Here is a 23,891-nt window from a genome sequence, read left to right as displayed (position 1 = left end):
TTCTCCCACATTTAGATTATTGCAGCATAGTTTACTGTGATGTGAGAAAGGAGCGTCTGAAACGACTTGATGTTGCATTAAATAATTGTTTAAGATATGTTTATGATGTCAAGTTTGGTGATCGAATTACACCCTTCTATGTGAAAGCAGGAATTCTCAGAGTTGAGGAGCGAATGCAGCTTAACATACTTCTTATGACACATAAAACTTTGCATGGAAATAGCCCACCCTATTTAAAAGAATTATTTTTATTGCGAGATGAGCATCATTCGAGAGCTGCTAGATCACACAAACTTTTTCTGCTGCCACCTTTTGACTGTGGTGATTTTTCTTTTAAAATGCAGAGCTATCATTTATGGAATGCGTTGCAGGCGAACTGGTGTCTGAATGAAAATATTAATGTCTTCAAAAATAATTTGATGCAATCTTACTTGAATAAATATAAATAATTACTGTGAGAAATTAACAATTATAAATGAAAATGAATAAGTTCAATAAGGAGGCCACCTTTCCTGAGTCGTAAAAGAAAAACAGTACAAGCTAGGCTATGTCTAAGATAAAAGACTAGTTTAAAATAAATAGCGACAAAGTGCTGACGACATGAACAGGTCTGTAATGATGGCAAAAAACAAAACAAACAAAAAGTAATATTTATAATAAACAATATCAATTTCAGGGCTATTTACTTTGTATGTTCTGTCTTTGTATTTTTTGATGTAATTTCTCTCTCTTGTAATCAATGCAATTTATAATATTGAATGTATGGATGATGTATTTGGGCAGAGAATGCCCGGTGGTACATTAATAAACACAATTGTAAGTATACGTACATGTGTCGCAAAGAACTTTCCTCGTTGCGAAAAGGACGTTCTTCCATGTTAAAGTCACAATCTGGCAATTTGTCGAATTCAACGGCAAAACGTTAAATTTGATTTGTTTTAAATTTTATACAGAATTGCCGAAACTTCCGAGAACAATTTTCTCTGCGAGACAAATGTAAAAAACCTACAAAATTTTCCATCAACCGGCTCTTTATGCATATATTTAACGTTTTGAAGTTGCGATGAAATATGCAAATTTCACTCACACAGCAGAAGTAAATCTGGCCAGCGCTTTTAGACTCCCCCGCTTTTTGGCACGAGAGCGAATTTCTGGCTCTTGTGTGTTGGTCGGCTTCAAACAATGGAGCCCCAAAATTAAGCTGCCTGAATATTTCAGCCCCGTTTTGTACATGGAGTGTGCCTCATAAAAGTTCAATGTATTAATTAAAATTTTGTCAAGCTGCCGGTTTAGTGCTCCCCTGAATTTTATTAAAGCCAAGAAGAAGTCTCTGCTCTTTCTCTCCTTAAATAGATGCCTAATAAGTGGGGCTGCAGATTTATTCGCAAGTTGCGCCGCGACACACGCCGGCTAAATGGCAGAAAATCCATCATAAAAGACGCGTTAAAGTGGTGTAGCGAGACGGTGATATTTACCAAGAGCTTTCCCGCTCCAAGAGTGTCGGTTGTAAAACATTGAGTTATTTTCATATTTATGGAGATGCCTTCGCGTTGTAAAAGTTCAAACTTCACTTGAACATAATTTTGTGGTCTTCAAATAATAATTATATTTTGAATTAAAATCGTGTGGCTTCTATGTCAAGTTTAAATTTAAATTACCCATACTTGATTAAATTATTCATAATAGTTTTTAAAAAAGATATCTTTTTGAATCTGATCACGAATAATTGCATTAATTAAAATGTCAATTAGAAAAAACAAGAACTATATCATTTGAATCAATGGTCTGGTGAAGTAAAAGTGATTTTTGTTTCACTTTTATCAAATTTGCTAAATAACTCGTAAGTAAAAAAAAAAGATATTACATACATTATGTCTAATTTCAACTAACAGCATTTTTCCAAGCCTAAAACGGAAATCTCTAGTTCCCAATTTACATATTACGAGTGAATCTGGTAATTCTTATTACAATAATTATTCAACACCTTCTTTTGCCTACTCTTACTTAAATTATGGTATATCAGCATGGGTCATGGGGCTCTGTGAACTTAACTGCTCTAAAATAGACTCAAGAAAAAGTTTTATGCAAATGTGCTCATTGCAAGAAAGCAAAAGCAAACGATAGCAAAAAGTAAATTTTGGAATGATTTGCCGATTGATAAAATATTTGAACTAAACTTGATAAAATTGTGATATATGACTCGAATCGTGGACTGATGCACCAGCCGATATGCCTGGAGGCTAGACTGGACTTGTAATATTGCAATTTTAGACATAATAAAATCTTCACATTAAAAAAATATTTTGTTTAAATAACAATCATGAACTGCGGTGTGTTTTATATTCTATTTGTCAGAGTCATTGACAGAAATATCAGCTATGTATCTATATATAATAATTTATAATTCTTTTTAATACAAATATTTTATTTACTATTGGCTCAATAAACACAGTGGCATTGGAATCTGAATGCAGCAAAAAAAAAGAAGAATAAAATGAAATATTCAAAAAATTATAATAAGAGTTAAAATAAGCATAAGTTAAATTACAAAGATTAAAACCATTTAATATGTTAGTAAATTGTAATAAAAATATAAAAATGCTTATTTCTGTTTATTCTATGTAAATACATGATATTGTGCCATGTTTCAGTCAAGTTTCTTTTCATCGAGAGGCTAATTTTCGAATTGCTTTCGTCCTGCATATCTGAGCTTTTTCGTTGGCTAATTTCCATGACGTGTGCGACAAAAGTTGCAGCGGCAAGCTGGCGCTCGACGGTAAATGCACTCGGGGGCATGGTAATGGTAATAATAACACAAAGGGACGAAAACGACTGTGCTCCGCCAGCGACGAGTGTATAAAGACGTGACTTTTGTTCCGCCGCTGCTCCACGCTGGATTAAATAACACACGTCGCCCGCCCGACTCGCAAGCCTTTAATCTTTCGACCTTCTTTTCGCATTTCTCTTTCTCGCCGGAGGAAGAAAGCAAAACATGGGCGGCGGATTTCTTGGCGGCAGCTGCGAGATTAGCCAGCCGGGTCGGCGTTTAATGAGCTGGGAAATAATGCCGCTGCCTTTTATTTCCCCAAAGCCCTTGATCGACTCATTAGGCAAAACGCACTGCAACGAGATTTCATCGCGAAAATTTCATTTGTACTTACAGCAAGCAATTGTTTTTCGCCACTATCAATTCGTTTTGAGGAATGGATTTACCTGAAACAGAAATTAAACACGATTAATTAATTTCTCACAATTATTAAAAAATATCATCTGTACGCCTTTTTTAAAGTGGGCGATTTTAGGGTGGAAGAGTCGATAAAAAATTAATTTTTACGGAGTCTTTTTTGAGTCTGCGGAAGAGACTTTTGTTAATTATATTTTTAAGGTCTTATTGTTGGTAAAAATTTATTTGAATAAAAATGAATTGCTAGAAGTTAATGAGGAGCAAGAAAAGCAGGAAATTCCACTGAAATTACTCAAAATTGTGTCCAAATATCTTGTATAGTTAAATTAGAATTTTAAAAAGCTGTAAAATAGTTAGAAACGGAAAAAAATTGTCAACAGTTTTCATAAAGAAGAAAATCGAACCTGCATACCAAGTTTTATTTTCCATTATTTAAAAAGAAGTTGGAAATTTCTTACATTATTCAATAAGTTTTTTTATTGAAAAATTTGTGTTCATTTATATTTAAATAATTGACAGAAGAATTAAAATACGGAAAGAACTACAATTTGAAGCTGCTGAGCATATGTTTTTATTACGTTTACTGCGGCAGTGTCAACATCAACACGAGTAGCGGCGAGTTTTAGTTGCACACTTTCAGTGCACGTCGGTGTTTGAATATGCACAGTTATTAATGATTCAGTAGACTTGGCTGTTGTGTGTGCGCTCTCGATTTGTGATATATTATATAAATTATGTGCGGTTTGCTGCCAACCGCCGATCTAAAATTAACTTAATCCGCTTTTGCATTATAAATAATGCGGGACGATGCCTGTTTATGGCACGTGTCAAATAACGATCACAGAGTTGAAATGATTTTGCGCCAAAGCACTGATTGGTCAAATAAGGCCACGTTTAGAATTTTGAAAAGGTTGGAAATGCATCTATTTTGATTCATGTTAGACAAATCAGATTTTCTTTTAAGTAAAAAATTTATTTCAGAGAAATTTCAGGAATAAAATAATAATTTTTATTTTGATATCTCGTCAGGTATCGTCATTGTAAAAAAAAATTACCTAAAACGTTTATCATTGAATCAAATACAAATTATTTTAGAGAGTTCCCAATTAAAGCAACGATAAATGAAAAAAATTTAAATCCAGATTAGTCGAAGCCATTTTATGGTGTCTCAATTGAGCTATGGAGGAAATAAAATAAAAATAGAAATGAAGAAATTGGACTCTTCCTCGTTGAAAAATTATTTTTATTCAAAAATGATCATCTCCTCGAGTGACAACTTCTTCAAACAAATGAAATAATAAATTATCATTAGAAAGGCCTCAGCCTGTGTTTATGTCGTGAAATTTCTCAGTCGTTATTTCAACTTAATTTGTAATGAAATAAATTTCATATTCTCAAGTTGTTTCATAATGTGTTGGAATTTGGAATTTAAATCGTCTCAATCTCTAGGGGTTTTAACGAGCTTGTTATGTTTTAATGGATAAAAATCGTTGCTCTACAAATTTTATCTTCTTTAACAAAAAATAATCCCAACCACGAAAAATCTGAATACATCAATAATGAAAAATATCTAGAAATTTTCCAATTGAGGAAATTTTTTCTTGTAATGCCGAAGTCAATTTTATCCCCCATTTTTGTAAAGAAAAATAGAGAATCAATAAAAATGTCTTGAATATTTTCAAAAAACTAATTCTAAAATTTTCTTTGCAAATAAAATTAGTAAAATGTATAGGAATTGATTTAAAAAATAATGATTCAGCGTTCATTGCAAGAACAAACTAGGCAAAGGAAATGAATGGATGGTCGTTAGGTCTAGCTCGGAGTGCGTGTGTTCACCGACCAATTGTACATACGGGGCTTCTACACGTACGCCGCTTTGATCGTGAGAGTGAACCACGGGCCAAGTGGAGGGCTATTTACCTCGCACACGGCAAAATAAATCTAGATTTACGGCGCACTCATTCTTTATCGCACCTCGACTGCGGGAACAATAATAACTCTCGGGGAGTGAGCGCGAATTATTCGACCTCTATATCATAAAAAAGCAGCGGCGGCAATAATGATACAACCAGCACGAGCCGCGATTTCGCCGTAATTAAATTGCCACGCACGTGGGAAGCGTTAATAGATATTTATTTGCGGGAAAAATTCGGAACGGGTAAATTAATCGATTTTCGCCGGAGCCTCTCTCCGGAAAACACACCTTTCGGCCTCTATCGTGCAAAACATCACCAGTCGATGCGCAGTCGTGGTCACCGCGACGGGTTTTGAATTATTTTTAGGCTTGTATCGCGTTTCTCATTTGCAAAAGTTGCCGATCGCAAAAGTTATTCAGCTCGGATTTCCTGCTCTCCGGAAGGGAAACTTTGGTGGAAAACAGTTGTTAATTATGCAAAATTAGAAGGCAAGGATGGGAAGTTTTGCATTTTATCAGGAAAGGAAATTTTTCTTCAGACAATTGAGAACTTTTCAGATGATAAAATTGGAAAATTTTTGATCACAAAATTTACAAAGCCATAATTATTTATTTTGAACCTAATTTAAGAGCTTCATTTTTTTACTTTAAGCAAATTAGATATAGTAAAAAAAAAATGCTGTTGCTCCATTAAGTTTTATACAGAATTTAATAACCAAAGGCAATATCAGAAATATGAAAATTTCGTTAAAATGTAAAATTATTGTTTTCGGTAAAAATGTTTTGTTTTTTGGGGGTAATTTCTGGATTAACTATAAGTATATTAATTAATAGAGTGCGGCACTTTTTTACAAAAATGGTTTGTCGGTGTTTTTATTTATTTTTTCTTCGGCCGCACCACTACTTATTATTAATGTGTGTAATTTTCCCTGCTCTTTTTTACAGATAAGATCTGTCTCGGCTCCGATTGCGTGCTCGGAACGCCTGGGAATTTTTCAAGAACTCGAAATTCAGCGGCGGACAAAAATCTCAACTGCAATAAATGTCGGAATAAATCGCTCCTTTACCTTCGGCGGTGCTGGGAAAATAATAAATTTTGCGGTAAAACCTCGCCGTGATTTACATGCGAGCGAATATAACACGCGCACTCTTCACGCGAGGAAGCTTAAAACAAACCGCTCGAAGGCGCAATTACCCGAGCATGTTATACGATTCGCAAATTTCACAAGGGTCGTGTTACATTTTTGGTCTTGAGTTAACTCCAAAGGAATAATTGCAATCTGGCTGAAAAATTGTTGTGGCGAACGAGCCTCCCGAGGCCGTTGTATTTTAATTAAGCGTAACACCTGTTTGGTCTCTCACCTGTGTGTATTTTGCGGAACAATGAGTGAAAATTAACAATATCCGCGCCCCCACCTGCTCCGTGAGTCTCTCTTGAGACACTTGCCCCTTGGAGCTCACCTTTGTTTGCTTTTAATTATCGGCTAATTACCAACAGAATTGGTCCTATTGAAAACGAGCTGTTTGCACAGCTCAAATTTTCGAACTGAATTTTAACTTGCGGGCTGAAATTTTGCTTTGACAAGGAATTTTTGTTAATTAACGGTACGCCTACTTACTAATGTGTTTAAATTGTAAAATTAAATTTCTGCTTACGTCAATATTTATTTCCAACTCCATTAAACTTTTTTATTGTCAGACCTTACAAGCATAAATCAGCATAAATGAAAAAAAAAATCATAAATGAAGAGAGTTTTTGACTCAAATTTCACGTTTTAGGATGATTTTGCTCTAAATATTTTTTGCCTTACATATTTTATAATAAAAAAAATTTGTAAAAGTGTGCTTTAACATGTATGTATGATGAATACTCATTGAGTAATAAATAAATTTTCAATCAATATAATTTCATATTTTAAAGTATAAAATTGGTATTGAAATAAGTTTCATGCAAGAAACAGAGAAAATTCCTGGATTGGCCAAGAAAGTCTACTTCATTGTGATTAATATGCTTGATGATTCATTCTAGAATCAAGTATTTTCCAGTCGCTTTTGAGTATTAAAGAGTAAAATTATTATAATGCAGTGTTTGGGCGAAAAAATTTGTATATCAACCGAGAAGAATAAAAAATAATGATCTAAAATATAAAAAAGAATTTTACATCATTTTACACTATTTTAAGACATTAATTAAACATTGCCAAGTGCGCGTACCTTTTTGGTGGTCTTTTTTTATTATTTCGATTGCACCATTTTAATTTCCAGTTGAATTAAAAAAAAAAAACATTTCATATGGTCCACTTTAAGATCGGTTCCGTCATGAATTTTAAAATGAATGTTAAATAAAAATGGAAATGAATGAATCGGGCTTTTTCCTTGATGCAGAAATTGTTTTTTATTAAAAAAACAAATGGAATTAAATAAAAATGTATGAAATTCCTTAATTAAAGGAAAAACCTTGTTGAAAATAAGTTTTAGAAACATTTTTTATCTTCATTTTAAAAAGATTTTAACCTGATGGGAACTTTTGAGCACAGGGTGTCTTTAAGCCCGTGTTTAATGTGTTTTTACAGGCCTGACGTTGTTACGAACACCGTGTGTGTGTGCGGATCGGATTTCGCCATTTTTGCGTCACCCCTGCTAGTAGTGGCAGGAATAATGAGATTGGCGCCGCGAGGCAACAGATTTTCTCGCATGTTTCAGCGCGCGTCTCTCCGCCCCGGCGATAAAAGCCGAGGCATCTCACCGCAGTGATAAATGCCTTCGATATTGCGAGCGCCGGTTATAATAGGCTTAACTCATTACACACGCGGCTGTTTCCCAATTTAATTGTAATGCACTTTGACGTAAATCGCTGCTCAAACATTTGCACGGCACGAATTCGACAGATTTCAGCATTAGATCGGTTTTGGGTGGCAAAACACAGCAACAATGGCTTTAAGGCTGTTCAATTTTGAGATTCCAGCTACTCAAGATTCAAATAATGGATTTGGGGGGAAAAAAAGTTTCTTTGCACCCTTTTTATAGCAGCGAAAAAATATCACTTTCATTTTTTAATATTGAAACAGCGTTTCACAAATTAAGAAAGCACCAAATATAAAATTTACTCTGATTGTGAGCTAAAAAGTTATATTTTTAATTTTTTTTTTTAAATTATTTTTTTACAATAAATACAACCAATTCCAAATTTAAGGTATATTTATAACAAAATTCGCATTGAATAACAAAAAATATATTTTTTTTCTGAATTGCACGCTTACTTCAAATTCTCATTAAAATACAAGAGCACTTGAACATATGCGGTGGAAATATTTACGCTTCGACTGTTGGAAAAACGCCACGTCTAGAATCACACCTGCATGTTTGCAAAATAGACGGAAAATGCGTGTGCAACGTTGACACACCGAAAATTAAAATTTATTTACTCGACCGTAATCGGCACTGACACCCCTCAGATTGCTGTAATTCCATGCACAAGCAATGCAAACGGAATGAAGGGGCTGCTTGGGTTTTTGCAAAGATACTCGAAAAAGAAGCCAAGAGTGGCGCAGTCGGCTTTTGCATACCTAAAGCGTTGAGTGAAACTATTGGAAATGAAAAAAAAATGCACAGAAAAATAGTAAAGAAGTTGACACTCGAGGAGACGATCATGGAAGTGAAGGAACGAAAACTTAACGAAAGAGAAGTTATTTTAAAATGAAAAACGCGCATCAATTTAAATATTCAATCGACTCTAAAAGTTTTCGGTTTTCATCATAAAATTTTTTTTTATGTAATTCAGATTTCCTACATCTTGGCTGAATCTCTTATTATTTTCAAATCATCAAAAACGTCAAAATTTAAACGCAAATTGCCACTAGTTTAAAATTAAAATCGTTACATGATATAATTGTTAATAATCCTAATTAATAATTCATTCTTTTTATTCTCCTTTAACTGCCTTATGAAAATTGAAAGACATTCATAGGGATGTTGCCAATTTCAAGATTGAGATTCTTTTCAATTCTCGCCTCTTTCTTTCTTTCTTTCTTAAAGAAAATTATTGATATAACATAAAAAATGGTGCTTTTAAATTTTCCTGTTCTGATCGAGATGAGTCACGACCGCAACATCAAACTTTCTGCCGTTTTCTGCGCTCCGACGCCTTTCCAAACAAAATAAAAGTGAAAAGCTTCCGCCAACACGTGTGCGTTCTCTTCTTTCGGAAAAGAGATACGGCAAAAACAAGCATATAATAAGAAAGAACAATATTGTTCCTCAGCTGCGGAAGAGACGCGCCTCGCCCGATCAATTATTCACCTGTGAGTCAATATATTATTGCAGAAGAATGTTATGTTTGCAGAAGAGACGAGGAATTGTTAGATAAACAGTTGGAGGAGGAAAATAATAATATCACCGGCGGAAGAGAAATAACAAGGATGTTTTTCAAGCAAAGTTAATTCTTCTATTAAGAGCAAGAGTGCACATGGCACAGTGCGTTCATTGTACCCCAACAGCAACTTTTATTCAAGTTCTGTGTATTTTGCAATTATTCTCGTTTCTTTGACGCTGCAACTTTATCACTGGTTTTTCAGGCAAGACCTTTTGTTCTTCGAATTAGCACTTTTATGAGAAAACAAGATTTTTTTGCAATGTTTTGTCCACAAAGAGATTCTCAATTTACTTATATTCAAAATTGCTAAAAAAACTGGAAAAGCTTTTAGTGAAAACAAAAAAATGAAAATCAGATTTAACCTGCTTTCTGAAAACTTTTTCAACGTGCCTAGTTTTAGTTGAAAAGGAAAGTAAAGAACGGTCCAATTATCCAACCAGAGAGTGTGTGTGGGAATCCGAGATCAGTTTGCAAAAGTTTGCCGAAAAAGTTGCCGAGGCTGGCCCACTAATTTGCGTCTCGCGGAGTCTAACAAGTGTCTTTTGAGAATGAAAATTGGCTAATGTATGCGGCAACCCCCCTGCTTTCCTTACGAAATGGCGTTATTTGCATAATGTAATTATTAATTTCGGGGGAGAGGCAAAACTTCCATTAATATTTGAAAACGTCGGACATTTTTAATGAAATGAGGGGGAGAGAGATAGAAAAGTTCTGTGTTTAAAGTAAGTTAATTAGTCAGTTGATGTGCAAATTTATTGAGGAAATATAGTGCAACCGGAAATAAAACCACAATTAATTTATATTTTTGAAGGGAAAAATAGGTGAAGTTTGTTTGTTATTTCAAACACGCAGGAGCAACAAAAAAATCAGCATATCATTTGAAATCAGGAAATTTAAAAATTAAAACAAGCAATACATAAAATAACAATTTGAAGTTTTACAATTTTATATTGTTTACTTTTTTTTCAATTCTTAATGACTGATGATTTTGTATATTTGGTTCCCATAAAATTACAGAAACGTTCATTTATATCTGTCAGTAAAACCAAGAAAAGAAAACACATACAATCATTTTTCTGAGAGGATTTAGACTATTTTCGCTTTAAGAACGTCTCCGTTAGATCCTATTTCTTTACTCGTTGAGCTTTTAGTTTCAAATTTAGTAGCTTTTATGTTGTATATCATTTATAATAAGAGTTTTTAATTAAGCAATTTTAAAATTGAATAATATCTTTGATAGGGCACTAATGAAATTATTGATTTAATCATTCATGACTCATATAACAAAGCTAGGAAAGTAATTTTGATGGTTATTTGTAAATACATCCATTAATTATTTTCTCCGTGTGATCTCTAAAAATTTTTAAAATTGGAACAGAAAATTACCTTAATAAAAGAGTTGGTAGAGCAAGTGAATTAGAACATTATATCAATACACAAAATTTTATTGCAAATATCGATTAAATAAAATAATATTAATAATATTATAAAAGGTTAAAAAACTTAAAATATAATGTTAAATCTATTATAAATAATATTTTTAAGGTAACAAATTTATATTAAGTAAAGTTTTTGTGTTATTTTATTTTGATAAAATTCAAATAAACCCAGAAACCCATTTAAAAGTTCAATTAGTCTATTTATTGCTGGAATTCCACTTTTGAGCTAATTATTGCGCGCTCGCGAGTGCGAAAAGTTGCGGCAATTTATGCATCAGCAAACAACGACTTATTATTATTGTGATAAATTTGTCTCGCGCTAACTTGGGTCGGCTGGCAATTATTTATGCCCGAGTTAGGAGAAGGAAGACTTACTTCTTGCATTACAAACAGCCAGGGCTGCACGTTGTCCAATATAATAAGTCTTGGCCGCGGAAATTAATGCGAGTTGGGCCAAGTTGCGCCGGCGGCGAGCACACCCTGGGTACCTTTGCAAATAACCATTTTACACGGGGTCTATTACGTCGAAGCGTCACGAACGTAATTAACCTGCGCCCTGTCAACTTTTCCTGCTTCGCGCCTATGGCATCCAGCGGGCCCATCAATAATGCAGCGCAGAATTAATAAACTTGTCCGTCCAACTTTGCCACGGGTCAATCCAATTTGGTCGTTCAATTGGCGTGAATCATTCATGGAGGCGGAAACGTGTGTCACTTGGCTTGTTCTGCCCAAAAGTTGCCGCAGTTCAAAGAGAGCGGACAATGACGAATGTGTGTTCGCAGCCAAATGTCACCAAAGTAAATTGAACTTTCTGAATTTGACGATTTGCTGCATGGAAGACTCGAGGGATTGCTTTTGAATGCGTTTCAGAAACCGTGCTCTGCATGTTGGAGTTCATTTATAAATAAATTATATAATTGTCTGAAAGTTTTTTTATTTGCTTCATTTTCAGACTTAATTACGAAAAATTGGAATGAACATTTTGTATCAATTTTTTTTGTAGATTTCTTATTTATTATGGAATAAATTGTAAATCATCAGAAAATTTAATATTTTAGTAAAGAATCATTTAACATAAATTGCACCCATTGTAAGGTACTCGCGATTAAAATTTGAATAATTATTAAGAATAAAATACTTTGATATGAAATCTGGTTAGTACATTCTATTATATTACAAGAGATTCATTAAATCTCGTGGAAAATAACTATTTCTTTTAACAAAGAGACTGGAACTGACATTTCCCTGTCCCATTGGGGATTAATATTAATCACAGTGAATTGAATGTGATGTTGGCTTTTCCTCAATGTGCACCCTTTTTGGAGTCGATTAATTGTTCTGGAAAAACAAATATCCTGTTATCCTTCAAACAATTAAACAACTCAAAATAATTCCCCAAGGGAAAGGAACGGCTTTTTATTTGACTATCTATCAATGAAGTGATAAATAAATATATTACAAAACAAATGATTGAATCCGCAAAAGTTTGTGTTTTGTAAAAAAAAAAGGAAAAAATGCGTAAATGCATACAAAATGGTTATGGAGAGAATTTTGTAATCTGGTCTGGAATCAGGAAAACCGTACATAAATTGTTCCAGATATTATTCATTCATTCATCGCTCAGTGTTACAGTTTTCAGAATCACAAAAAAGATTAGAAATGAAGCCATGGAAAGGTAAGTTTGCAATTAAATATCAGATTAATGGAAATTGAAAGAATGGTATGATTTGTTGAATATACTGAAAAATTTGATTCTGGGGACACATCTTTTTAAAGTAAATTTTGAACTATTGCACTGATGAAAATGTCAATTTGCGAATTTTTTTGCAGAAATCCATAAATTTCTAAAAATTTAATTTAAAAAAAAAAGCGGAGTTATTAATTAAACTATGATTTTCAAACAAATTGTTTCAAGTATGACGATTTTGATGTCATCGTGTGAGGTTAAAGGTCACCCCTCTGAGCATATTACACGGTGAACGATCGCTCTTTATGGCAAATTTCAATCGCAGTGGCGCCGCCGCGCGGATTTTGCTCTCTTTCATCTCATTGTTGGGCCGGCGTCCACAAAGTCGTCGGCCGCCATCCACGAAATTAAATTCCCACCTCTATTTATCGCGCGTTTAGCAGAATAAAATTACAAACCATAGACGCGGAGGCCATTCAATAAAATCACCACAAAAGGCGGCGCCGCCGGTCGCGCGCGTGCACCGTTGGTGCGGTTTTAATCTGATAATGGCGACGAAAGAAAATAGTAAAATGCGACGCACATTATGTATGCGGTGGTGCACACACGACACAAGTGCAGTGCCTTGCTTTCGTCTGCTATTTAGGTTGGAAAATGAGGAACAAACACACGGGAGAATTTTGCGCCGACGGGGATAATTGCACGTAATGAATGAAAAGAGCCGGATAAGGCTTTATTTTACCAACACGGTGTTTTGTTCAACCCTTCTCACTCTAGTTTCACTTGCGTTTTTGCTTTTATTTTGCAGAGCTAGGCTTATTATTTGAGCGTATTGTTGTAAGTTCTTGGAAATTTAACAAAACAAAATTTGAAGGAGCCTCGAGCTGTGCAATTAAATTGAGTGTTTTATATTGTTTAAGTGGAAATTTTTATTAAAAATAAGCATTTATTAAACGAGGAAAAGGTTAGAAGTAATCGGTCGTTATAAAAATCATAAAAATTGTGTTAAAATTTTTTGTGGTAAAAATACAATAAAATTAACAGCATAAAACTTTTGTTTGAAGAAGTTGACACTCGAGGAGATGATATATTTTTTGTTTTTACAACGAGGAAAGAGCCCAACTTCTTCATTTCCAGTTTAAAAACTTTCAATTTATGTTTACTTAAATTTTCAATGAAAGTCAATAGGGTGTCCCTTTTTCCTCATTATTCTTAATTTAGAGATAATTTCCACTTAAGGACGGACTCCTTAATCCTTAATGGAAAACCAGTCCTAACAGTCCAATCAAGACTTTGCAACAATAGGATAAATTTTTGGCAATTATTGGATCACAATTGGAAATGTTTATCATTACTGTTGTAAAGACTTGTTTTTACAGAGTCAATTAACGATTGTGATAAAAAGTATTTTTATTAATCTAAATTTTAAGTAAAAGTGGGTCAACTTCTAATAATATTTCATATTAAAATAATATACAGATAATTAAATTTTTATCTCGACTTTTAAAAAAACCAATAAATCATGAGGATGAACCTTTTATTTTGAATAAACCAAGATAAAACCTTGTTTTTACTGAGCTGACAATAGTTTTTAATTAGAAACTCAACCCGTTTGTGCATAATCGCCAAACAAAGAGCTTGCGAGAGCATCGACCGAGCGCTTATTGCAATCGCGTTCGTTCGTTCGTTTATGGGACGCGCGCGGCTGATAGAAATGGATGAGAATTAAAAATAGCAGATATTTCACGGCAGGATGCTTCCATTTTTAATAACCAGGCTGATGGCAGGATAATAGGATCTACCCGGAGCAAAGAAGGGCCTTTACCGCAGATGAAAGCGTTCGAATGAGAGAAAGAGAGAAGCTGCTTTTTGCTCGGAACACGATTGCAGAACGAATTGGCTTGTAAGCAGCGCGGCCTCTCAATGATTAACGCCGAATGAACGCACTTAGCGCTTTTAAATGAGTTTCTCGGCGCAAACTCGTCAATCGCCGTCGAGGGAGAAATTCCCGGTCGCAACTTTCATCGGACAAGTAATTACTGCTTTGCAATTTTCGCGCCGCAAGTCTCGCGGACGACCGAGTTTGACGTGGACTGTCGTTTTCAAGGTACGTATGCAACCGCTGCGTACCGTCGGTTTTGCGGGCTGCATAACAACAACAAAGCTTGCGGCTTGAGTCAAGAGGGGAGGACTTGCTGTAGGAAAGCAAGGAGGATTGTGTCGTTTGTGACGCATAGGATTTGCCGGATAATCGCTCGCCTGCGGAGTAATGCGCCGGGTGGTTTTTAAACTTTTCTCTTTAGGGCCGCCGCGTTTCACCGGCAAAAAATCTGTCTTTATGTCTGTCAGAGTCTATTGGGTTAAATGCCACGTGTGTTTTTGGACATGCTTTTGCTCCAAAAGTTGTTGTACTTGTTTTAAATTAATAAATTATTTTTTATATAAATTTTATTTCTCTTTTTGTTCAAATTTTATGTGCTTAAAAATATATATTGGAAGAAAATCTATTGTTAGGGATGCATTGAATTTATTGGAAAAACAAGAGCACTAGCAAATATTTGGTTAAAACTTTCCAAATCAAAAAGAACTAATCTGCCGAGGTGAGCATAGGTTGACTTACTTTTGGTTCTTGTAAAAATGGATTAAATATAATCGCTCACAGGGAGTGCTGCTTATTCTTAGTTTATTTGATTCTAATCATAAAATTGAATTAGGATTTTATCGTTTTAAAGCAGATTAGAAGTCAAGAAGTTCATGCAAAAAAAAAAAAATGAAAAAAAAAGTAAACAAATATATGTTAAAAAAAAGAATTGGATTTTCTTCACAAATCAGGATTAAACGATAGAAAGATTTGTGATATAGCAAACAATTTTGAACAGAACCAACAATTTTATGCATTTTCCGTGAGAGTTTTGGTTAGGATGGTTGGGTGTCAGAAAAACGCACAAGTTAAAAAAATTTAATTTAATACGACTTAAAATGTCATAATTATTTTATAATTATATTTACTACACATGCAACATTTTTTTATGTGAGGGCTGCATTTTGCATGACTTTGCTTCAAACAAACGTATTTTGGCAATATCATATCATTCAGAGAATTCAATCTTTTAAATTTGGAAATCTTCACATATTTTTTCTCCATTGAAACTTTTTTTAACCTTAGAACAAGCCTTATAAAAATATGATATAACGAATTGAAAAAAGTGTTGCTTACTTTGCTGGAAGACAAAAAATAAACGGATATCTATGAATGAGCTCAATGTACATTAATATTCAAGAGAAGATTATTATCTTGGTAATCCCTTTCATATGTTGTGTTAATTATAGCTTTTTACTTAAATAATACGGAACTTTCTCGCGTTGTTAACCAATCTTACCCAATAGGAGGTATGAAGGATATTCCACGGAACACTTCAACAAACCAAAGTAAATAAACAAATAATACTATTTATTCTAATAAAAAGTGAGAAAATTTCCGTTACTTTTTTATCCATCGTTTCATATATGCTGTGCGCTCATAAGTTTGCACAAATTACCGCCGTCAACAAATCCGTTTGTTGTATTTGCCTGACGCAAACCGCGAAATTGATTAGCTTTTCCTCTGTGTGCAAGCGTGCGTCGGCGGCACAAGCAAATTTTCTCCGCTCGGAAAAGGCGAGTGGCAAATCGAAAAGGAACACTCGTTTCCGCGTCGCCGAAAGTAAGTAATTACCAGAGAGGACGCGGAAAGCAGGGAAATCCAAACACGAATAAATAAATAAAGTGGCAGCGAGCGAGGAGAGTGGGCAAATATTTACCGACAAAAGTTATTTCGGCAAATCACGGCTTTAGAGAAGAAAGAAAATAAGTTGCCGAAAGGGAAAAGGACAAAGGCTGGCAAATGAAAAGAAAGAATGAGGCACTTTATGAAAACGGTGGGCGCGAAATTATATATATTGCTGCGTGTCAGGCGGCGCGCGAGAGAGGCGAGCACTGCGGGTGTACAGCGTGAATAATTATGCAGCAGCGAGAAAGGGAAGAAAAGTTTTTGTACCAAAAAAAAATCTGGCTGCCGAGAGCAGCGGAAAAGGGGCGCATTCTTTCGCAATTCATTATCGTGTCCCTTTTTTCTGCACGTGTGACCAAAAAAAAATTGGTCCAGGTGAGAATGTATATATATTTTTTTTCTGCCGCGTTTATAATTAAAAATAATAAATTCATAAAAGAAGAAGGAATTCCTGCTGAGTTTTCATTTCGCTCGGCGGGGAATTTCCGCGTTTAATTAAAATTTGCGCCTAAATAAGAATTAATGATTTTTTGCTCAATTTAAAAAGATGATTGAGATTTACCTTTGACGGCGAGGAGCGCGAAGAGCACGGCCAGCAGGCAGTCGAGGCGCCGCATGCCGACGTCCGAAGCCTCTCCGGCGCCGATTCCCTCGCGAACAGGTCAACACGGCAGCGCACAACTGACTGAGCCTCGCGGTGAGTCAGTCACAGGAGCACCTAGGCGACTCACGCAGATGTACGAGGGTGGCGCGTGCGCCGTCGCCTCTCTGTACGATTTCTTCTTCTTTTTTCGGGGTTTATTTTTTATAGTAGCGGGAAATCTGTGACCAATTCAGGTATGTGTGAGGGAGTGTGTGCTAAATTGTCTGCGACGGATTTACTTTTTTTTATTGTCATGTAGATGGAGGGCGGCGGCGCGCTGCTTTTATTGCGCCCCGAAGCGGGCGTGAAATGACGAAGCTAACAAGCTTTTTCATTGTGAGAATTGCATGTGAGAGAGCGAGTCGCAGGAGAAACGCCTTGCTGCTTTTTCGGCAGTTTGCTCCGTCTGTTAAAGTTTTGCCCCAGAAAGTTTGCAAACATATTATTGAAGTGTTAAACGACGCTTTTCTGTCAGGAGCAGTTCAAATGATTCCAGAACACGTTCACTTAGGGAAATTGCAAGTTGAATATTATTATATGTGATTAAATGGAAATCCCTTTCCCTTTTATGTCATTGGCGACTGTTTAGAGATAAGAATTCATGTCTTCAAAACCATAGAAATTGAAATTTTGTTATTCAAATTTCTAACTAATTGAGAAAAAACATTCTTTTGGGTCAATAGATAAGTAATAATCCAATTTATTGTCAAGCTAAAAAAAAATGTCGTGTTGAGTTTCTCTTTAGTGAAACTTTCCCTTCACAAGAAAATCCTCCTTCTTTAAGTTACAATTCAAAAATGTTTTTTTTTTTATTAGTTTTAAACTTTAGCTTGCAAGCATTGTAAGTTTAAATACACAGCTGTTTTATTCTATTTTGATTTTTTTTTATAACACACGTCATGATTAACCATATTCCTAATTTTCCAATAGATAAATTAGATATGGCGTGATAATATAAATGTATAAAAAAACGCAAAAAAATTCAAAGTTACTTAAAGAAAAGTATACAATGAAGTAGAAAATTTATTTACCTAATTTAGTATCCAAAGATTCCTCCTTTTGTGTTTAAATTTTTCATTAATATAGTACAAAAATAAGTTCAAGCTTTTAATTTTTTTAAAATTAAATGCTTTTTATTATTATCTATTTTATCTTTTTTTTTAAATTAATTATTTGCAGGCAATAGACATTTAATTTTAAAATTTTTTTGTTAGGATTTGACTAGATGTTCAAACAAATTCTATCAATGGAGACAGCTTTCAATTGCATTTACTTTCAAAATTCTTTGAAATATTTAGAGTTTAAACAGCTTCACTCCATTATGAGTAACAAAAATTTACATTTTCTCGTATTATTCCCCTCTGCACCTTACTATGTATTTAACATTATATCTTTAAAATTATGCCAAATATTATTCAATCTAGAGAATAGACCAAAGCTGACATAAAATTATTATTTGACGCTTTCCAACTAAAAAAGTGAACAAATATTCCAAAGTGCATTGTAGGTTAGCTTCTTGAAGAATAAATTACATATTGCTTAACCTCACTTTATTTATATTTTTACAGTAAAATTCACTCAACCAAGGCTTGCTTTCAATACTGTCACAGTGAGCAGATCAAGCAGATGTAATTTCTTTATTTTGACTATTCAACCAGTTGTAGCAAAATCAATTGCTGTTTCTTTCCCAGCCAAAAAAAATGAATGTTTCCTACATTTTACTTTAGTTATTTTGAAACAAAATTATACAAAAATCAGCTAAAACACAAATATTCAGGAAAAGAAAGATTAAAAAGACATTTTTTATCATGCTGATATATACAAACAATTTTCGGCCTTTGATATTTAAATATGCAATAAATATTAAATGGTATTAATTTGAATAATTAAATTATACAGTCCGAGAATAAAAAAGATTTAAACCAGTTAAATTTTAATATTATTTCTGTAAGGGAATAGAGCTGCAAATTAATTTTTGCCGTTTTGCCGTGCGAAGAGCATTATTTGCGCAAGCAACATGCATACAGACAATTTAGCGATGCGCTCGGTTGGCCGTGCTAATTACAATGACGGCGGACGTACAGTCGGGCGCGCAGCTCATGCACCTAATTACGCGCCGGTGCTTGCATCGTCTTTCCACCGGCACCGGTGATTAATAATTTCATTTCTTGTTACGCGACCGTTTCTATGGTGACCGCTGATTTATGTGTCCAATAATAATTATTGCACGCCCTGCCGCAGCCGCGCCTTGCAATCTTTGTACAATTTTCGCCAAACAGGACAAACGGGAGAACGAACGTAACGCTGTGTTTATTTGCGTTCGCAGATGTGGGCAGAGAATTAATTGGCAAAAAATTCTCTCGTGTTCTCCCGGATTATCCCTGCGTCAGAACTCTCCAGAATATTGTGGATTTTACGAAACTTTTGAGCATAAAATCTATTCTATTATGCCTGCGATAACCTGACAAAATATTGCTTTTGCTTTAAATCAAAATTGAGTTAATTTAATTAATTGACTAACAACAAGTTTCGTTTAGTTATATTTTAAATTATTAATTTTCTCCCTATAATCCAGCTTAATGAGAGAGAAAATTGTCATCTTTACGGGTGAAAAAAAATGTAAAATTTTTATTTTAAAAGAAAAGTTTCCTTCAGTGAATTTAAGCTTAAAAAAGCTGATTCATCAATTCAGACTGAACATTAAAAAAAATGATGAACAAAGCCAGTTTTTTTTAATCTCCGGTCCTGGAAATGAAAACAAAATTGCTTCATGGAAAAAGCTTGACTAATTTTGTCAACAAGGGAAAACATAATAGGCTGTAGGTGTTAATTGAAAGGTCTGTCAACACGTTATTTCAGAATCGTAATACCATCCTTTGGGAACTTGATCGATTTTCTTTTGTACCCAAAGTTTAATTAGAACTTCCAAAGTTTCTCAACTGTAACGCTCATAAGATCAAATTAAAAATTCAGAGAATTTTTTAAATGATTAAAACAAAATTTTTAACTGGTCGTGACAAAGAAATCTTTTTGATTTAACTTGCCAACAAATTCATGCTCACTTGTTGACTCATTTTAAATTCCTGGGCTATATGAAGAGGTATTTTAAAATTCCTGTGCTGTGAAACTTTTCTGTGAATCCTGTTAGGCAGATTTTTTATAATGCACCGTAGGAATAACAAAAAAATTCTAGCAAAAAAATTAACTTTCAATAGTACAGAGCATCATCTTTTTTTTTAAATCATTGCTATCATAAACTCTGGAACAAAAGTTAACGTAAACTATTTTTAACTTAAATTTACTTCAATATTACTATTTGATCAAAAAACTTGATAAAAGATGGTTTATGTTCTTCAAAACGAAAACAAAAATCTATTAAATTTTTCAACGATCATTTGAGGTTGAAAATTCGAATATATATTAGAACAGGTTTTTCATTTGCATGTATTCTAACAATTCTAAAAAGTGAAAGTTAGTTTAAGATTTCCCAAATCCAGTCACTTTAACAAAAAAAATTAATAACTTTCAATTAGTTCAAGATTTATCAAATTACACCTGTTTACGAGGGAATTGATATTTTGAATACAGCAACAAATTTGCTTTCACTATACATAATATCTGATTAATTTTCATCGAAATCAAACATTTGGTTACCAGGGGGTTGTTTACCACAAATATTTCGCATCCATAGCATGTAAATAAACAATTCTGCAACTTTCGAACCGAGCCTGAAGGAAGTTTTATTAGGGTCGATTTTGGCGAGCTCATAATTGCCGGCAGGGCCCGAATCACAGTGGCGGGAAAACAATTTCGGCTACACTCGAAAAACATGCCCCACGTGACCGCAAACTCTGCGTTTATATGGAATAGGTACACACGACATGTATGAAAAGCGGATTCACACACATCCATCTTCATCAGCGGCCTAGAGCGTGCAGTGCTAATTTCCACACTCTGCCCCATTTGTAATTATATATTGCTCGAAGGCATTCGGGAAAGCTAGAGCGTGTGTACGTAGCGAGTAACGAGAGGGTTACATGCTAGACTAGATATGGAGCGCTGCATCGAACTCGCTCGCGCAGAGGATATTAAGCCATGCTGCAAATCAATCTGCGTAGACGGGTTCGGGCAAATTGCACATCATTAGCAAAATGTGTGAGTGAGTACATGGATGGGGGCAACTCCATCCTGCGAGAGAGGGTTGATTATTAGCGGTTCTGCGAACAAGATTTGCGCTGAGCTTGTAAAATATTTATTAAGATGCCGTAGACGCCGAGGCTGATAATGCGTTCATCCTTAACTGCATTAAAAGTTTTTATGTGCGTTTTGTGTTTTCATTTACATTCGCTGTTTTCAGGTAAATCCTTGTTATAACTCGTTGTCTTTTCATCCTCATCAATTTGTTTACATTTTTTTTATCATCATCATCAAATATTTATAAGAAATTTTTGTTTATATTTAAAGAAAAAATATATTTTTTATAATTTTAGTATTGGTTGTGAAAACTAGACATTTGACATCGGGTCGAGTATTTTTTCACTGCCTTTTTCCTTGGTCTATTTAACTATTAGCTTATTGAAGTATTGAAATTCAAACCGTTTTTTTTTTCATGAGGCAAAATAAGACTCATGGTCATGAGTTCTTTAAATTAACTCTTATTTTTTTCTAATCAAAATTTAAAAACGGTATTTCGGAAAACAGGAAATAGTGTTTAAAAAAGGCAACTCACCAATTTTGCTAAAATACTTTTTTTAAGTTAAAACTTATGAAGAAGCGAGCCTTGGTTTAAGTCTTTTTTTCATTCACTGAAAATGAAGTGATTTGGTGAATTTTCAAGTTATTTTTAAGAAGGTTAAAATAAAACACCGAAAAAAATATGCTTACTAAATTTTTTTTGAATAATTCAAATAATTAATTGAAGTTGATATGTCAAGCCGTTTGTGTTTACAAACAAAAAAACTTTTCCAACATATGAATAAAGCAAACTTTAACCGAAAATAATGCAAATTACAATTCTTAAACTCCTTTTAAATTTGAGTACATACTTTTCTCTATTTCATTTGATTACTTTGATTTTTTTAACTTTAAAATCTATTTTTGCTGGAAAGCCTCTTATTTGGTCAACGTCAATAGTGTCTAAACAGATAAAATTTAAGAGCACCAAGGACATTTTGCACGCTCTCAGCAACTAGAATTTTTTCGGAAATAAGAATTAAGTAAATAATCCAATCGATTTTATTAATTCTCTGCACACCTTTTCAAAAAGTGGGGAAAATCGGTATAAGAATTAAATTTGCCATCATCGAGAACTTCTTCTTCGTAGTTCTGCTTTATAAAGCCTAAGTATTCTCTCCGTTTCACTCGACCGCAAAACCCAATCACAATTAATTGAAGACGAAATCGGCAAGTGCACGTTGGTTGTGCTCTCTTGGACACACCGCAGACTGCGGAGGAGGAAAAGCCCGTCGGAAGTCAAGTCGGCTTCTTGCAAGACCGCTGATTTTGCGGTAGAACGCAAAGCAAGGAGTGGCTCAAGAAATGCAGAAAGAGAACATTTCAGCGCTAGACTCGGGCGAATATTGCCTAAAGTGTGGGTCGTTTACCTAACTGCTAAACACACTCCGCCATATGGGGCTTAAAGAGATGTAAGAAGAAGCGGCAAAACAGCCTCGCGCGCCGTCTGAGCCACTTTAATATGCAAAATACCCCCGCCTCCGCCGCCGCCGCCGCTATTACATTGTAGTTTTAAACACTGAGCGGTGCATTATTTCAGCCGAGAGGCCGCAACAACGCTGTGTGCATGTTTCATGCATTTTTCATTATTTCTCTCCATAGTTTGCGATATAAATACACGCCCGGCCGTTTTTATTAAAACGCAACTTTTCTCTGCACGGAGAGCTAAAGTTGCTAGGAAAAGCGCAGAGCATACATGAATTTTTTCAGCCCTATTCAAATGGCCGCGGGAAGTATTTACATTCTTGATTACTTTCAAAAGAAACTTGTTTTTATTAATAAATATAAGAGCAGCCGCGAGTAGAAGAAGAAGAAGAGGAGATCATTGCGGCAAATATAAACGCTTCAAAGGGAGCTGCTTCAGAAGTTAGTGAGAAGAAAAATATTAAATGCTTTTTTATCTGTGTTGAAAAGAAGTTATAGGCTTGTGCATGTGACCTATATTTATAATTTGATTAAAATTGGCACGGTGAGTTTAGACGTTTAGTTGAAAATGGGGTTGCAGCGCTTTGTGCAAGTCTTTTTTAAATCAGTAAGAAGAGGCACTTAAGATAGCAGATCTACTGATATTTTTTAAATAATAATAACATCAGGAACAATTTTCATGTAAAATCGGTTAAAAATGAAATTTTAGCGAGATTGATATCAATAATTTTGCAATTGACGTTTATTTTAAATCCTGAATGAAGATCTTTCTTTTCTACAAAATTATTTTAGTCCCGCATCGGAATTTATTTGAATGATTTAACATCCTTGAAATGTGTTAATCTTTTTTTTAGCTTCCAAATAAACACCGAATTTATTAATATTATTCCTTTGAAGACTCAGGGGAAAATCTTTCTCTCCCCAGTATCTTGCAGAACTTAAATCAGATTTTAAAAAATTAAAAAATAGATTAAAAGAAAATGAAGATCAAATCAATTTAGATTTAAAGAAAACGACTTCATCGTAAATTTTTACTGAGAAATTCTAGCTGAATAACAAAATCCCAAATAAGTTTAAATGAATTATTTACCTGATGAAAAAATATTCATAAAACTATTTTTTTGTTTTTAAAGAAATATGCAAAATACATATTGCTAATAAACACTAACAAGAGAGAAACAAAATTTGCAATTGTAGAAGTGAATAATAAATGTATGTTTTTAT

General features: G+C 34.2%; 1 protein-coding gene across 1 annotated transcript in view; it reads right to left on the bottom strand.

Annotated features, from left to right (window-relative positions):
• The window catches only part of LOC132194745 (uncharacterized), a 69,626-nt gene extending 52,558 nt beyond the window's left edge, over nt 1-17,068 (bottom strand). The window contains exon 1 of the mRNA XM_059616225.1: nt 16,929-17,068. Within this exon, the coding sequence (XP_059472208.1) occupies nt 16,929-16,983 (55 nt within the window). The 5' untranslated portion in view covers nt 16,984-17,068. The remainder of the gene's footprint in view (nt 1-16,928) is intronic.
• Nucleotides 17,069-23,891: the final 6,823 nt, after the last annotated feature.

The sequence above is a fragment of the Neocloeon triangulifer genome, unplaced genomic scaffold (assembly GCF_031216515.1).
Source record: "Neocloeon triangulifer isolate White Clay Creek 2 clone unplaced genomic scaffold, ASM3121651v1 ptg000008l, whole genome shotgun sequence".
Lineage (NCBI taxonomy): Eukaryota > Metazoa > Arthropoda > Insecta > Ephemeroptera > Baetidae > Neocloeon > Neocloeon triangulifer.
This window is presented reverse-complemented; position numbering and strand designations above follow the sequence as displayed.